Genomic DNA, 17,625 nt, shown 5'->3' with positions numbered 1-17,625 from the left:
TGACACTAGTAACCTTCAGTGCCCTACTTCATAGCAAACAGCTGAGGCCTAGAGAGTCCAGTGATTTGCAAAGACCCTGCTGAGGATGGAGAGTAGATCAGGTTTTCACAGGCACCCTTAAAGACCATCATGTGTCTCTAAGAAAAACAGGGCATGCCCAGTGGACAATGGTGCATATGGTCCCTTTGCTCAATAGGTTTTGCATGCTGTTTTACCACCGTTATCACTGTATGTCTGTCACCATATCCTAAGTCTAGTGCTTTCTTACCCCTGGATTTGTGATCACTCATTCCCTTCATTTTACTAAAATATGTCAAAAGCAACTTCTCCCATCAACTACATTTCTCTCCTGCAGAAAATTTCCTTAGGTTAAGGGGCTGGGTGGAGGGGGAGGGGAGATGTGATTTTGTTCAACTAGCTCAAAGGAAGCGATGCCTACCACCCAGAGGCACACAGACATTCACCTCTTAGCCTGTTCTCTGGTCCATGCTCCTTGTTCAGCCATGTTTCTATATCTATGTGGACAATGTTTTAAGTATCTGCTGACATAGCCATGTTTCTATGTCTATGTGGACAATGTTTTAAGTATCTGCTGACATAGGTTACATTTAACATTATTCATACAATCAGTGCCTTATACATTGTCGTGCAGAATAATCTCAACATACAATCTTTTATAATTTTACATGAAAATCAATGAAATAAAGCTGTCTGTCTGATGGAGGAAGGTCATTGGCTAATAAAGGAACTGCCTTGGCCCATTTCATTGGTTAGGACATAGGTAGGTGGAGTAAACAGAACAGAATGCCAGGAGGAAGAGGAAGTGAGGTCAGACTCGACAGCTCTCCTCTCGGGAGCAGACGCCTCAGCAGAGACGCCATGCTCCCCGCTCCAGGGAAGATGCATGCTATGAAGCTCCGACCCAGGATGGACTTAGGCTAGAATCTTCCCGGTAAGACCGGTGATACACAGATGATAAGAAATGGGCTAGTCCAGGTGCGAGAGTTAGCCTAGAAGAGGCCAGGTAGAAATGAGCCAAGCAGTGATTAAATGAATACAGTGTCTGTGTAATTATTTCGGGGCATAAGCTAGCAGAGCAGGCGGCTGGGGTGTTGGGGACGCAGCCCCGCCACCCTTATTACTACATCTGTCCACAGTTTACCTCATGAACACGTCCACTAGCTAAGCCAGGCTTCAACTCTAAGTTATATGCCCAGGGCATAAGACTTTCAAGACTGTCACCAGGATGACAGTAACACTCCTGTTTAAACCTCTAGCCTGCTGGCTCCTGTAGCTCTCTGGACTTCTGTGCAAGCTCAGGACAGGTTTTCTAAAGGTTATGGCATTCTGCACTGAAGCCACAGAGATGTAAAACTGAGGCACTGAGCCCTTAAAATGTACCCCCATCTTAAATATAGACATTTATTCAATTTTAAAGCTAAGACTTTACAAGAAAAATCATAATAAAAATTACTATTCTCTCCTTACCTATTTCTAAAACATTAGCTCTTTGTGACCTGTGTACAAATGGAGACACAGGACACTTTGTAGCCACATGCTTCTACCACATCTGCAGAGAAACAACATGGCCAACAATTCCCCTATTCTTTTCTACTCCTTAAAGGGAACAGGGCTGTAGCCTTACCAGTGAGGTTCTAACACAATTGGAAAATAATCTGAAGTGGCTCATTCCAGCCTATTCAGATCCCTGTGGATTCGGGCAGCCCTGTATCTCACCCTGTAACACAGTTTATTAGAATAAGCAGTAGCTAACATTAAAGAAAAAGTTTGTTTCCTTTTGTTCTCTTGTCAATAAAGTCAGGGAAATGCTAGCAGGAAAGAGATCTAAAAGATGAGTCTAGGTATGATGCAAACAGTAAATATCCGAGTATTGTAAGGCTATCAAAAATAGGAAACAGGCTTCCTTAAAAATCAAAATGTTGAGATTCTGAGTTTTCATACTTCATATTCTAGACTCTTCATAAAAATAAAATTTACTAGTACTATCACAAATTCATAAGACAATGGCCACTTTAAGGACAATGGTAAGAGGAAATAATTATCACATAATAAAAGCACTGTACTGAAAATGAAGTATCATTTCCTTAGCATACTTGAGGCCCTGGGTTCAAATCCTCAGCACTACAAAAGGAAAAAATGAAAGCAAGAAAGCACTATCCTAGGATACATGAACATTTACGAGCACAAGTTTGTGGTTCCCATCACTTTTGCTTCTCAAATTATATATCTGACTTCATGAAGTCTCTATACAAAAACTGTGATTACTTTTGATATCACGGAAGAAAATTTTACCAAGTTTCTTCAATTACAGGACATCTATAATTAAATTGAAATTAGGCCAAATTTTCAATGTTTTTGAGTCATTAATTGAAAATAATTCTCAGTTTGGTCATGTTATGAGAAGAAATGTAGAGTCAAAGAGAAGAAATCTGATTCCCATTCTCTTGTTGTATTTTGGTTTGGATAGGACTCCAGGGACCTAGAAATTTCTAGACTTTTCATTTGAAAATGAAAAATTACACTGAGCATTTGACCCAGCATAGAATGGGTCCTGTACACAGGCCACACACCCATGAAGAAGGTCTGCTCTTTGTTTTCTGTGACCTTGACTGTATTTAATTGCCTCCTATGTCACCACCTCTTGCCAACAGGACCTCCATTATGCTGTTCCTACCTCCAGATCAAACAAATGAAAGGAGGAATACAGGTTGACCAAGATAAAAGGCAGGTCTACAGCTTAGCACATGCTTCCCAATGACATCAGAGTATCTTAGTCTAACCCAGTGCACAGAGAGACAGGGGATGGCATGTGTGAAATCAGGTAGGATGCAGAATGGCTGCCTCCCACTCATCTGTAACGGTGAGGTAAAGTCACGTCAACTGGAAAACAAGCCCTGCTTGTAATCTGAGCAACACAAGCAGTTTAGCTGTTAAAAAAAAAAAAAAGCACAGGGTCACTAAATTGGTAACTTTTTCTATAACTGAGTATTTCCATTGTGCTGTGCATAGGCAAGTAAAAATATATATATAAGGCAGAGAACCAGAGCCTGCCTTATTAACAAATTAAGAAGCATTTATTATTTGACTTTCATCATTGCTGGATTATGGAAAGCCATCACAAAGGCCTGGCATGTGAGGGGAGACCCTGCTCTCAGCTACGGCGATTTCTTCTCACTTTCTATTAGACTTTTCTCACACAATCTATTTCCATGTTTTTTTTTCTTCCCCAGATCCTCCTACCTTTCCACCCATCCAACTTTTTCTCTTTTTCAAAAAACAAACAAACCCAAGAACCAAACCAAGCAAACCAAACAAAAATCTCACAAAAACAAAATCAAGATAAATACCCAATAACACACACACAAAGGCCACAAAAACACCACTGACTTCGTTTTGTGTTGGCCAATTATCCTGGGCATCCAGCCTGCCCTGACGTGTGGCTGACAAACCCAGGGACATTGCATACAGCTTCTCAGGTAAGGGTAAAATACAATTACTCCTTTTGAGACAAGAGAATTACTGAAACAACATAGACATTAAGAAGAACCAAGAGCTAACAGAGTCTAGGAAAAGAACACACGATAATCAGAGAAGCGAAGGTCACACTAGAAACAACCTTTAGGAGCCTGGAAGGGGGCTCATTTAGCAAAGTATTGTCATGCAGACAGGAAGACTTGAGCTTGATTCCAGAAGCCATGTGAAAAGGGAGTATGAGGGATACCCTGGCAATCCCAGCAAGGGGAAGGCAGATTCCCTGCCACTGTCTGGCCAGTCCAATCAGCAAGCTCCAGGTTCTAATAAGAGACCTCATCTCAAAAATCAAGATGGGTAGCATCCTAAAAGTTATACCTAAGGTTAGCCTCTATACCTATACATATGTGCAACACACACACACAGAGATATAATCTTCAAGTCTAACTATAATCATAAAATTAATATGCTGTTTTGATTAATTGCTCCTTTTTAAAAATCTGATTTAAAAATTTAAATATCCAAAAGAATATACTTAATATTCAATATCTTACTATTATGTAACTACTCTGTTCATATCAAATACATAGTTTTATTTCTTTAAAATTATATGAATTTTCAGAAATTTTCTTTTCCTATTATCTGCATTTATTTTAAAGGATACCAGAAAACATAATTTATTCAAAGACATGTTAATTTACTATTTCATTAACAACCTCCTTAAATTAAAATCAAATTAGATATATGGTCAGCCCTGAAAAAAAAATATACATATATATTTGTGTAACACAAAAAACTGAGCAGATTATATTTAGGAATATATATATATATATATATATATATATATATATATATATACACACATACATACATACACACACACACACACACACACACACACACACACACATAGATACACATAGAAATATATGCATGTAACAATTGCTGGAAAGAGACCATGAAAATGGAAGAGAACAGAAGTGGTGTTTGGAAGGACTTGGTAGAAAGAAAGGGAAAGGAGAAATAGTGCAGTTAAATTATAATCTCAAAAATAAAAATGAACGTCAAAATTTTGTAGTAATTCTTTGAAAAATTAAAATTAATTTAACAATAGAAAAACTGAATCTGCAATGCAAATAATATTCTGGAAAAATTTTGGGATTCATACATTTTATTTTGATTATATATACACATATGGATACCAATGGAGATGAGAAGGCGTTAGACCCTGGAGCTGGAGTTACAGGTGGTTGTGAGCAGTGTATGAGTGCTGAGAGCGGAGCATGGGTCCTCTGGAGAGCAGGAAGCCCTCCAGAATGCTGCACCACTGCTCCTGCCTTGCTATCTTTCCAGGAAGAAACAAGTAGAGCTTCACAGGACTCAACTCTCTGCTGTCAGATGAGAAATGACCAATCTGGAGACTGTAACTTGAAAAATGAGCTTCACATGGGCTTGTCACAGAACAAAGTGCATTTTTTAAACGCATAAAATAGAAGCATTCTAAGTTCACTGTTTCCTCCAAGCAAGAAGTAATACTGCTGGTATTATTAACCAAAGTTTGTTCCTCTTACCTGGGATGAGGTCATTGTTGGCTTCTATGGTAAAACCAGGTAACAGAGTAATAAAATTACTCAATGTATACAATTCAAACATTTCTGGTTTTTAATCCCTTCTCTACATGTGAGTGTTTATTAGTTAAGTTCAGTCATTCTCAAAACATGTCCTAGATTAACAGTTTTAACACCACCTTGTGGATTTGATACATTTTTGCATATTCATAGGCCCCATCTCAGACCAACATGACCAGAAACAATAAAGGCAGAACCCAGGTGATTTTGCTACCAGAACTGTAAAACCAGTGGCTTAGCTTATCTTCAAAGATGTATCAATTTTTCTTAAATTTTGTATTAACAGTATATATAGAGAGACCAAATGTACAATTTAACGGAAACAACAAAAAAAAATCATACGAATCCCAAACCTATTCTTTTCAGCAACACCATAAACTATACACAGGAGGAATTATGATAAAATAGTCTTCTTCAATAAGTTAAGCAGCCGAGAAAACAGAAATGATAAACTGACCACATGTAATAACGACTATGTATCTTATCAATGAGGGATTAATCACATCATATCCACACAGAGCATAGAGCACATGGACGAAACAGGGCGGTGCCTGCTCGCTAGGCAACAGGTTACCACATCCTGGTCAACAGAAGCTCCAGCATGATGCAGGTCTGATAAAGACCATCTGCAAGAATGTGTGCATCTTTGTGTTTTTATTACAGAACTTCTGTTCTTATTTACAATCAGTATACCGAAGTCTTCTGCAGTTCCTGACTTTCCCTATTGTTTCTGCTTGCTTTCATATTAGTAACTTTCTTGCTTGATGAGACACAGTCAGCTGTGAGAACCACATCAGAGAACCTTCATTCATCTCTCCTTGGTTTTGAAACCACATGTTCCTTGTTCCCTCACTACTTTTACTTCCTCAATGTTTTTGAACAAAAACCTTTCTAGGTTCATTTTAAAAGAAAAAACCAAGCCAAACATACACATATATTTTAATTCTCTACATAAATAAATTTCCCATGAGACCTGAGGGACCCTCCTCTAGCTAAACAACCAAAGCAGCCTCCCTTACTCCAGTACTGGATGATAAGAAATTGGAAAGTGTTAGTATATTGTTATAACCATTTTAAAATATAACCCATAACTTTAGCTCTGTGTCTTTTCATTCTCATAGGAATTGAACTTTCTATTTTCACTACAGCATTTTACTGCTAAATAACTTAGAGATTTACTAATAGTTAATAAAAACCCTAAAACAATGAACCAAGGAAAACTGACCTTAAGTGTAAATTAAAGTTTGTCAAAATAAATTCCAAACAACCAACAAATTGCCTTTGCCCCACATTATTTTTAAAAATGTAATCCTATGCAATCCATTTTCAAAAATGTCCAAACAGTTCTTGACTCTGAGGGCCATAAAAATCAAGCTGAGAGATGGGTTTCGTGCATTACCCATTATTTGACTTCTGCTTTAAACAGTTGTACAAAGGATTAAACACAATACAGATGAGTCCAATTTTTGAATTAAACTTTTAATTAAAAATACATTACATATTATAAAAAGATCTATAATATGTATAACCAAAAACAGTAAAAGAAGAAACAAAACAACTCCTACCTGAAATACTGAGTGCTACCAGATAAGACATGCCCACTGGTGCAATAGTGGCATGACTATTCTGGCAGCCATCAACCCCTTCCTGACTGGATTTGAGGCTTGCTCCATCAAAGAGAGTATTTGCTTCTTACTGGTCAAAGGTCACAGCTAGAGTCTACTACATAGGCCAGAGTCTACTACTGTTATTTATGTGGTTAAAACTGCCTTCTAAATATTTGAGCTTATACCCATAGACTAGTGATACTCCTAGCCTAGTCACTGGGTAATAGACCAAGTGGAGACTCATAACCCAGACAAAGGGCCGAGACTGAGAAACTGCTGAGTGCTCAACATTCAATGGAGCATCTGTATAATCTACTCTGAGACACAGGGGACTCAGCAGAAGAGGGGTAAAAGGCTGTAGGAGACAGAGGGTAGAGAGGAATACTCTAAAGTGCCGTCTTCTGGACATGTGTAGCTACTGCAATCACCAACACACAGCAGATGTGACAACTTGCACAAGACCTGTAGGCAGGAGGGACAAGTAGGGAGGAAGACTCATTGAGGATGGGAGAGGGTATGAAGATAATCAGCAGGGATGGGGAGTGTGATCACCAAACATGGTATGCAGTAAGAAATCACCAATGACTACCAACTAAGCCGAAGAAAGAGAAACTGTCTGCATGAGAGCTGAGTGAACGGTTCTATGCTACTTAATATAAGGAAGGGCAGCACAAGAAAAAGAATGGGGGGAGGGTGGAAACCAGAGCTTTATTTTTGTTTTCTCTGTGTATGTGGGTGTACATATTTGCATGTTTGTGACCACGTGTGAAGCTGATGTTAGGAGTCATCCTCGATGGCTCTTCCACTTTGCTTCATTGAGGAAATCAAACCAAGACAAGGTGATGTAGCTCATCTTGCTATTTAGCTTGCGCCTGTCTTCACTTTTAAGACAGGAACTACAGTTTTGCCGCACACTTATCTGGCATTTGTGTGGGGCTGAGATCTGAACTCCAGTCCTCAGACTTACAGAGCAAGGCACTTCAACCACAAAGCCATCTCCCCAGGCCCCTAAGCCAGATCTTAAAGGAAACTTTATTTTGCTGTCCTGGGAGCTACTGTGGTGGCTGGCATGATAAAGTCATGCTCCCCTCCCAACTCTGTATCCATAGTTGGTGGAACTATTCAAGGAAAGATTGGGAGGTGTGGATTTGTTGGAGGAGGTGTGTCACTGGAGATTTTGAGGTTTAAAATTTCCATGCCATTCCTACTTAGCTGTCTCTGCCTTGTGTTTGTGGAGTAAAAACATAAGCTTTCACCTACTGTTCCACACCTGCCTACCAGCTGCCATGCTCCTCACCATAATGGTGATAAATTTTAACCCTCTGGAACCATAAGCCCAAATTAAACACTCTCTTTTTCATTAGTAACTTTGGTCATGGTGTTTTATAACAGAATTGTTTTTTAAAAAAAATAACTAAGACAACCACACAATCAATAAGATAATCACATATGATTACATAAGTGGGTGGTTACACTGGACAGAATTTTTTCTAAAGTACTGTATGGTATCTGATGAGAAATCAAAAAAAAGAGTATTTGCTTTTTTATAGACTTACTTATTCCTTGTGTGTATGAGAATTTTGCTTGTGTGACTGTCTGTGTACTATGTGTATAACTGGATGTCCAGGGAAGCCAGAAGAGGGAGTCTAATTCCCAGGAAATGGAGTTAACAGTTCTAAACTACCATGTGCATGTGGGAAACAAACCCAGGTCCTCCGGAAAAAGAGTTTTTAACCACTGACCTATTTTTTCATCCCCAAGAAACACTCTTACTCTAGAAAGAGAGAGACAAACTTCCATTTAAGAGATCCAGAGTTTGTGACACACACCCACAGGTCCTGGGTACATAATGTGAATTTGCATGCACAATAATTTCACCTTTCATTCCATGTGTTTATGAACAAAGATAAAGCTACATGACTACCATTTGTTGACAAAGTGAATTATACTTACAACCAAAAACCAGGACTAACTGGCTGGAGGCGTAGCTCAGAGAGAGAGGGGGTGCTTAGCAGGCGAGGTCTCAGCACCAACCCCCAAACCACAGCAAAACAAAGACATTAACTCTGGCTGTTACTAGATGTCTGGTGGAGGCTTGAGTGATTCAAAGCTCACAACCTGCACAAACCTTATTCACCAGTTCCTTTCTCCTTACACAAGCTTGTAGTTTCTGAGCCTGGCTAGCTTCTCGCTCTGTCTAACATATGTTGTATTTCTTCTGTACCCACTGTCACAGGTGCTGGCCCTTGTCTTCTGACCATGTTCTTACCATACCTATTCAAACTGTACATTCCTACAAAGACCTCAGTTAAATTCTTCTATTTTGCCCTTACTCTTTTGGATATTATAGTGTATACTTTATTTCCCCAAAGTTACTACTATTCAGTTAGCACAATTGGTTAGTCATATAATAATCTGTATTGCTACAATGTCATTCTATGTTCCAAGTCTCCTATCATCATCCTAGGCTTCAGCACTATTACAAACATGATGCATATTTAACAAATAATTATTAAATGAATTTATTCAATGGTCCATGAAAATAATGCTTTGGGGCAAAACTTTGAAAGAAAAAAACCACAACTTGAACATTTAATTTTAAAAAGTGGTAAGTGATAGAACCCAAAGTCAGATGAAATTTTATAAACTGCAAAGCATAACCACAATTATTTTGCTGCTTCCTTCCCCCTACATTGTGATGAGATAATACATTGCTCTGATTTTAGCTCGACCTGTGATCTAAGGATAGAACTGAACCATTCCTTATGGCTATAAGCTGCTATGGCTACTCAGCAGTCCACTCCTCCTGAGGTAATGGTCTCATCTCTACAGGAAAATTTTCAAAGGCTCAACTCTGACAGGCAGTTCTGTGGGGCAGACAAGGCTTGCCCCGCACACTCTGAATCAGTGCTTCCAAGTGCATGTAGTGGTCATAGTTTTCTCCTTGGACACCCTGCCTATACATAAATTCAGGCTATAACGCTCTTTCTTTCATTCCTTCTCTACCAGATCTGATGACCATTTATTTCAATCTATTGAGTCCTCTTGCAGAACTAGGTAACCACTTCACATAGAGAAGCTCACTTCCAGGTGTGGTGATGATGCTAACTAAAGGCCAGATAGAATCGTAAAAACGAATAGTTAAGCATGAAAGCATTTTAATAATGCCCTTCTTGAAAAATACAGAAGAAATGCTATTCTTGCACATAAATTTGGTGACACGCTGGAGAGGTGTACTGTGCATGTATACATAGAGAGGAAAAACACTGTGAGACAAAGTCACTCCTACAAACATTGAGCAGAAGCATCTGTGGAGACCAAGGGAAAACAGAAGGGTTTCTCATATGTGGAAGTAAGTTTACTGGCACATGTGTTAAAGGGTGCACAGTTACTCACTGACTAAGCCATGAGCACTGATTTGTAGACAGCAGAACAGTGCAATGCTTCTTATGTGCCTCAAATATCAAAAGTCAAACTCATTATTGTTCTCTAGAACTAAAATTCAAGCCACCCACTTTCTCCCCAGTGTCTGGACTTAATAGAAGAGATGACAACTAACTTCTGGTCACGTCAGAGCCATAGATGTCCCTACACTCCCCATTTCCTATCTAGTTAATCCATACTACATGTGATCAAACTCACAACTTGCCTACTCTTCATCTTCACTGCTACTGTACTAGCTTAAACCTATTTCACTTTCCTAGCTTCTCTTGGCACTTACCTGGATTATAGAACATTCTACAACCACAACAATGACTAGTAACTTTCTCACAAACATAGATCTTACAGTATTGTATCTGGCTTCCTTTACTCAAATGGGTACATCATGCATGTTGCTATTTATATAAAGCACAACACAGGCACACCATGGATGTGTTAGGAACCTAGGCAGGAAGTTTCCTTGATGAATGTGGGGGCAGGGCTAACAAGGAGAAAAAAAGAGGACTTTAAGCTGCTAGTATTGCTTACAAATGTGTTCAAGTGTGAAGATTCTTAAAGCTCTAGTCCCCCAATATGCTCACTGCCCTATGTGTGCATCAGGCTTCAGTAAAAAGTTTTAGAAAAAATACAAATCTGACATCAGCATCTTCTTTCTGCTCTTAATATGAAGGCCAAATGATTACTACCTAATAGACTGGGAAGGCATCTCCCATCATGCTTGTCAGCCATGTCTCAAAGTCTCGGGTCTTCAGTATGTCTTGTCCTCCCTTACCCTTCAGGGGCTTCACGTCTGCTGTGTTCTCAACCCAGAACCCCATTCTGGTTCCCATTTTGTTTTACTAATTCCCACTGAAGTCTCAGATTCAATTAAAGTTTAATTTCCACAGCTGGAAGTACACTATTTCCTACCTGTGTCCTCTGCTCCCCTGCACAACTCTTCAGCACACATTTTCCATGGACTGAATTACAAGCGGTAGGAAACGTGTTTACTTATTATTATTATGTTGTCACAGTTCTCCACGTATTCAATAGTTGATTAGATAAGCTTGATTATTCCCCATCTAGAAATATGAAAGGTACTATGGCAGAATTTCAAAATTTAAATATTTCAGTAAAAACTACAATTGTTAAGAGCTTTGGATGCATAAACGTGAAGGAAACTAAGAGATAAATGTGGAGTTGTGGATGCACAAAAAGACATACAAATGGGTAAAGATGTGTTTAATAGTTTCCGCACTTGCCTGGAAGTCCTAGGGCAGACAGCAGCCTGTAGTAATACTATCCTTTAAAACATAATTAATTGTTAAGTTGCTATCACCACAAATGCCAAATCACTTCTGATGACATGAAAATCACCAGATAGGCTCCACCACTATCTTCATCAGTTGAATAAGTGATTGTTTGAATGAGAGGATAATATTTAATGTTCCTACTTAACTTTAAAAGAAATTATGAATACATATTTGTAATGTTTCTAAAAATGTTTTAAAGTTTTACATGGTGAATATAATGGATAATAGCAAATTACTAAATTCTTTATCCTTCAGTTTCTCTATAAGTGAAATGACCCCATGACAGTGAATCAGTGGTGGTTTGATAAAAGTTTTGATACAAATCCTTTGGGGATATGATGGAAGTTAAGAATCTGATGCATGGCAACAAGGTGTATACACAGGCATTTGCTTAAGTCATCAGGTGTTTCCCAGACCCACTGATGATGACCAAAGGATCCTTCTGTTAAACAGGGACTAAGACTGGAGATTTTTTTCTGCAGTTTAAATTACAGTTTTAGAAATAATACTGAAGTCTTTAAACAAAAGAAAACCAGTCTTCTTCTTCTTTTTTTTTTTTTTTTTTTTTTTTTGGTTTTTCGAGACAGGGTTTCTCTGTGGTTTTGGAACCTGTCCTGGAACTAGCTCTGTAGACCAGGCTGGTCTTGAACTCACAGAGATCCACCTGACTCTGCCCCCCAAGTGCTGGGATTAAAGGCATGTGCCACCACCGCCCGACAAGAAAACCAGTCTTGTAAACAAAAGTGCAAACCCAAACAAAGTTTTAATCTTTAAAAGATTAAAGACCTTATTTATGTATAGATGTAGGTATTAACTAGACAAAATAATTCATGCCTTAGGAATTTGAAGTTAGGCAAAACAAGATTCTTACATAAATGTACAATATTTCCAGACACAGAAATGTGAAACACTTCAGTTTTCAGATGTCAATAATCCTCCACACAAGCCCACCTCTGCCAACCAGCTTCAATTTCTTCTCAGAGCAAGGATGGAAAATGTACCACGTCATCATGATTGAGACCTTCCAGCTAACTGTTTTAGGAGGAGAGCTATCTTAGAATATCTTTAAAATAATTACTTTTTCAAAAGCTTATTCACAATTCTAGTTCTCTGAAAGATGCAGAATCAGAAATATACCCTCTCTTAGATACAGTCTCCTGAATGTGAATGCATTCAAAATGCATGATAGCTCATGCTCTGAGCGGAAGAAACTGCCACACTGCACTGCAGCTGGGGTATCTGTATAAATGGCCATGATGCAGGGTAACAGCAGCAGACCTTTTCTCTTTAGTGAGGGTGTGGAGCCAATACAAAAACCTACTGCCCTTAGGAAACATCAGTGCTCTCTTTGGGGCGAACGTGGTCAGATTCACATTACTAAAGAGGTTACTAAAAAGTCAAGAATGCTACTAAAATACACTTTAATGCTAATGAGTAAAGTTGAGATTTTTGTTCTTTTGCAAAAGAAGTATAAAGAGAAATGAAGCTGCTGTCACGGTGTTGGAACCCTGCGGTCACCACCTGCTGCACAGGTTTCCCCTGTGCTCAGCAAGTGCTCATGTCATTTGCCAGCTGCAGTGGTGACTAGAGCCAGGAGAGGTTTTTAGAGAAGCCAAGGCCTAGAAACCTCCTGAGATGACTGTCCAGCTGAGAGGTTCAGAAAGTATAGAATCGTGATGCACACTCAATAGTTTGCATTTTATAAACTCAAGTTACTAATCATTCAGTTTCATAAACCTTATACCTTAACATAATGGTGTGGATTTTAAATGTTTCAATATGTAAACACTGAACCCCTGTCATGGAAAGTCCCTCTGCTTACCCTTCCTCGAGCTCTTTCTGTGTAGGTTACTGCTTTGAAGCAGTCTACCCTCCCAGCCTTACAAATTTCCAGACAGCACAGTGATTTTTTTTTTTAAAACCAGAACAAGATAAAATACTAAATAATCAGATCAACTTAGATAAATTAAGCAGGGGTAATAATTATACTAAATAACTATTCTTCTGAAATTCAAGCTAAATAGGGCACCCTATTTTGATTTTTGCTTCTTGTTAAAACTGGAACCTTAAAACTATGTGGACTCTCAAGGCTGCCTGCCCAATGAACAGATGAAAAATGATGGGGTTCCATTCATTCTTTGTCTAGATCCATCCAATCAAATAAATGAGTCACATGTGGTTCCACAGCAATTGAACTGTGACTAGGCCAATAGACACACACACAGTGTAAAATATATACCACAGTAATTGAACTGTGACTAGGCCAATAGACACACACATAGTGTAAAATATATACCACATTTTGAATGTTTAGTATAAAAAGTAACGGGTCTCATAAATTTACATAACTATGTGCTAAATCATTATTTTGATAGGCTTGGTTAAATAAAATGTAACTACAATTAATTCTGGCTGTTTCACTTTTTCAGTGTGTCTACTAGTAACATTAAGTATAACTTCTACTTGTGACCTGAATAATTACTTTCAGTCTTTACCAGATAGTAATGGTTTATATGTCTCCAAAGAGCTTTCCCTGTCCCGTTGGGAAGCACAGGGGTTGGCTGTCTCTTGCCCCACTTCTTTACCACAGGAGGTCAGGAGCAGAGTCAAAACAAGGAAATTAAGCTTCCATTAGGGACTGTTTACATGGATTGGCTAGGGTTGCTTTAAAAAATATAACAAACATAGATCTAAATACTAATGAAGGGGAAATCAGAGACCCAATTTTTAACAAAACTTTCTTAAACAATTCAAAAGTAGTAGTATATACTAGCATTTATATACATGCTCACATGAAAACAAGATGCTTGTCTTGACTCTGGTTTAGTCAAAGAACTAGTATCAGTGAGCCAAACTGTCATGCGAACATATTAGCACAGTCACAGGATCTATAACAGTCCATCTTGCTCCCTGTGGATGTGATATGCATTATTATTGATAAGTGTTGCTACAGATCTTACTTTTAATACAGAGATGGCAAGATTAGTGCTTTCCGTGTTATATACACATACCACGCAACTGATATAAAACTAAACAATAGTTATTAAATGATGAAAAATTATTTTGTAAAATAGGTTCTCAGTGCTATTGTAAGACAACACTCCTTTTTATATGATTTATTTATTTTTATTTTATACATTTAAGTGTTTTGACTGCACACTGGTGCCTACAAAAGGTATTATTAGATCCCTTGCAACTAGAGTTACAAATGGTTATGAGAATTTCTGTGTGTGCTAAGAATTGAACTCATGTTCTGTGCAATAGCAGTTAAGTGCTATTAACTGCTCAGCTATCTCTCTAGTCCCCAAACACTCATTTAAAAATAAAAGATGTATGGGGGAACTATTAGATTAAATATAATTTTACAACAAAATTTCATAATAAAGCTTTAATAATAAGAACTAACCTGTATTACTAAGCATCACCTTACAATTTCAGTAGGTTTATATTTTATTTTCAAATTTCTTCCCAGCTGGCTAAAGAGTTAGATTTATCTACTCTCTTTCATGCTACTCTAAAGGCTCAAAATATTTGGCATGATTTTAGAAATAAAAAAAAAACAACAGTATGCCTACATATAATCTTTAAATTATAAATACCTGATACTTCTATGTTACATAATCTAGAACTTCTTAAGGATTTTTAATTTTTAAATTATCTGCAATGAGACTAGCTCTGACCACTGAACTATTTATATACTAATAAGTGAACTGGTTCTCAAAGCCTCTCTGTAGATATCTAAATGCTCCCTTTTCTCATTCAAACAACAGGGACAAGGGCCATTTGCCTTCAACACACTTTATTAAGCAGATACAGGAAGACAGTGGTTTGAAAGAGGGTGATGTTAGCCATGTTTTAGAAGTAGGGCTGAGAAAGTCACCTGGATTCTCTCCAAGGCTGGTGTCCCACAAGGTCACGTCCTGTGTAGCTGGTCTGCAAGAGCAGCAGGAGGTGAGTGAGAGTGGACAGGTGTGCTCCTCTGCGCTCAGCGCTGCTCTTTTCTTTTGCCAGTGTTCCTGTGCTACAAGTTACCTTCTTGTTGAAAGCACAAGTTACCTACCTAGAGCTAACCTACTTCTAACAGATAGCATTTTCAAAATCAGCACATACCCTCTTGTCCTAAAAGACATTTTCATCTAAGATTAGCCATCTTGAAGTATCAAAAGCTCAACAAGAGAACCATGAGGTTTTCTGCTGCTATAGTCTGGAAGGAAAGCTGAAGTATGAATTTCTCTCTCTACTCTTAAGTTTCTCCTCCTGGAGTCAGTGTGTTTATTCTCTATCTCCTGAAGAAAAAAAGTCTAAGAGGGAAAAAGGTGATGTCCAGCATTTCTTCCTATTAGGTACTGCCATAATAAAAGTCACAGACATCTGTGTCTTAAACACACGGCAGCCTTTGTTTCCATGCTCTTTGAAGCCCAAGCTGACTGCAAATGAGTTCCAAGCTCCTCTGGAGTAAAGGAAAGACGCGGCTCTGGAGGGATCAGAGACCAGTGTTTTACAGTTGGTTTTCTCAATTTCAACTTTGTCACGACAGTGCCTAAATTCTGTGATTATTTCAAAATTCTTCACTTCAAATCTCAAGACATTCAAGACTCTTGCTGAGGAATTAAACTCAGCAGTTATAAACTGGTTTAGAAGCAGACTGAACTGAAGAATAAAAAAGCTTTAGTATAACTGGGTTTCTATGTGTTTGTGTATGCACACGCATATGTGTGTGTGTGTGTGTGTGTGTGTGTGTGTGTGTGTGTGTGTGCGTGTGTACATGTAAGTACAGAGAAAGGTCAATTCTGGGTTTCTCTCCATTTTGTTTTTGGGACAGGGTCTCTCATCAAGTATCCACGATGGCAGGACAATAAAGTTCAGATCTACTTGTCACCATCTCCCCAGGTTAGACAGACTACCACACCTAGGTATCTCACACTGGATGCTGGGGATATAAATTCTGGCCTTGTGCTTGTGTTTCAGGCACTTTACTGACAAAAAAAGCTATATCCCTTGGCCCTAATTAGAAAAAATAAAATAGAACAAAATTTAAAAGTTATAATCTCTAGGACATATTCCACCTACACAGTGAAAACTCTTGATGGATATGTGATATCCTGGGCATGAGTGGGCAGTCCAGGTCTGATCATCTCAGGCACAGTCCTGTGTTAGGAGCTGAGGCCCACGCGTGTGCACTACCCAGGGCTTACCTGCAGAGAACAAGGTGGCTGACACAGCTGAGCAAGCTCTCAGCCACCTCCAAGAACACTGAAAAAGACCTGCAGACGGTTCTTGGTGCGGGAGGAACCTCTACAGTCTTCTTGTGGTGGGGGAGTTTAAGATTATCCTGGAGGAGAGAAGAGAGACATTACCCTGAGGCCACACAACAGTGGCCAAGCTTATCATCTATTACAGAACAAGACTCTGAAAAAAGAATAGGTCAAATTGTGACAATTCTAAAAGGCACATTTCTCTTTAAAACATTATATTCTGTATACTACATACGCAAATATTATGCCCTTCACTAGACCTTGGAGAATTTAAGCTCTTGTCTTATGCCTGGGGAATTAAAAAACTAAGAAAAATGTGGGAAAAATCTGTGTTGTAAAATGATCACAGTCCTATATTGCACTTTAATGAACATGACTAGTATAGCCCGGAGTCATGTCTGAGTCAGCCTGTTAGAGTGCAAGGGCCGCAAACAGACCCTTGCTGTTCTTCATTTGGATTATTTATAGTCTTGGCATATTTAGTAAGCACTAAATCTTTTCACAAATAGAAAGAAAATTAACAAACTAGTCATTTTGCAAAGTCAAAGCTTACATACAATGAACTTATAGTTTTGATTTTGAAAATATGTCCTTTAAAATTACAAATATTAATAAATCTTAACCACATATTAAATGTTAAGAAAATGTTTCAAAATGATGAGAAATGATTATTATATGTTATTATGACAAAGAATGGACTAGCACATGTTAAACTATGTGACAAGCTGTAAAGTATTAGAAAATTAACAGATGGAATATAATGTGCCTATTATAATTTAGCATTTCTTTGCAACCTATAGGTAGTTGGATATGAGCCCCATGATAAGACAGTTAACTATAGCTCTAATTCTGCCTGAATAAGCTGTGACATCATACTGAACCCAGAAGATGCCATTTCCATATAGTCTTA

General features: G+C 38.3%; 1 protein-coding gene across 10 annotated transcripts in view; it reads right to left on the bottom strand.

The window, feature by feature from the left end:
• Zeb1 (zinc finger E-box binding homeobox 1) overlaps nt 1–17,625 on the bottom strand; it is a 168,460-nt gene that overhangs the window by 100,999 nt on the left and 49,836 nt on the right. For 2 of the 10 annotated variants that reach the window (XM_075970740.1, XM_075970738.1), the window contains exons 3-4: nt 16,656–16,792; nt 15,341–15,393 (exon numbers count right to left, since the gene is read on the bottom strand). The exons of 7 other annotated variants lie outside the window; for them this stretch is intronic. In XM_075970740.1, the coding sequence (XP_075826855.1) occupies nt 15,341–15,393; nt 16,656–16,792 (190 nt within the window). The remainder of the gene's footprint in view (nt 1–15,340; nt 15,394–16,655; nt 16,793–17,625) is intronic. One more of the 10 variants, XM_075970743.1, reaches the window with a different exon arrangement.

Source organism: Microtus pennsylvanicus, chromosome 4 (genome assembly GCF_037038515.1).
Source record: "Microtus pennsylvanicus isolate mMicPen1 chromosome 4, mMicPen1.hap1, whole genome shotgun sequence".
Lineage (NCBI taxonomy): Eukaryota > Metazoa > Chordata > Mammalia > Rodentia > Cricetidae > Microtus > Microtus pennsylvanicus.
This window is presented reverse-complemented; position numbering and strand designations above follow the sequence as displayed.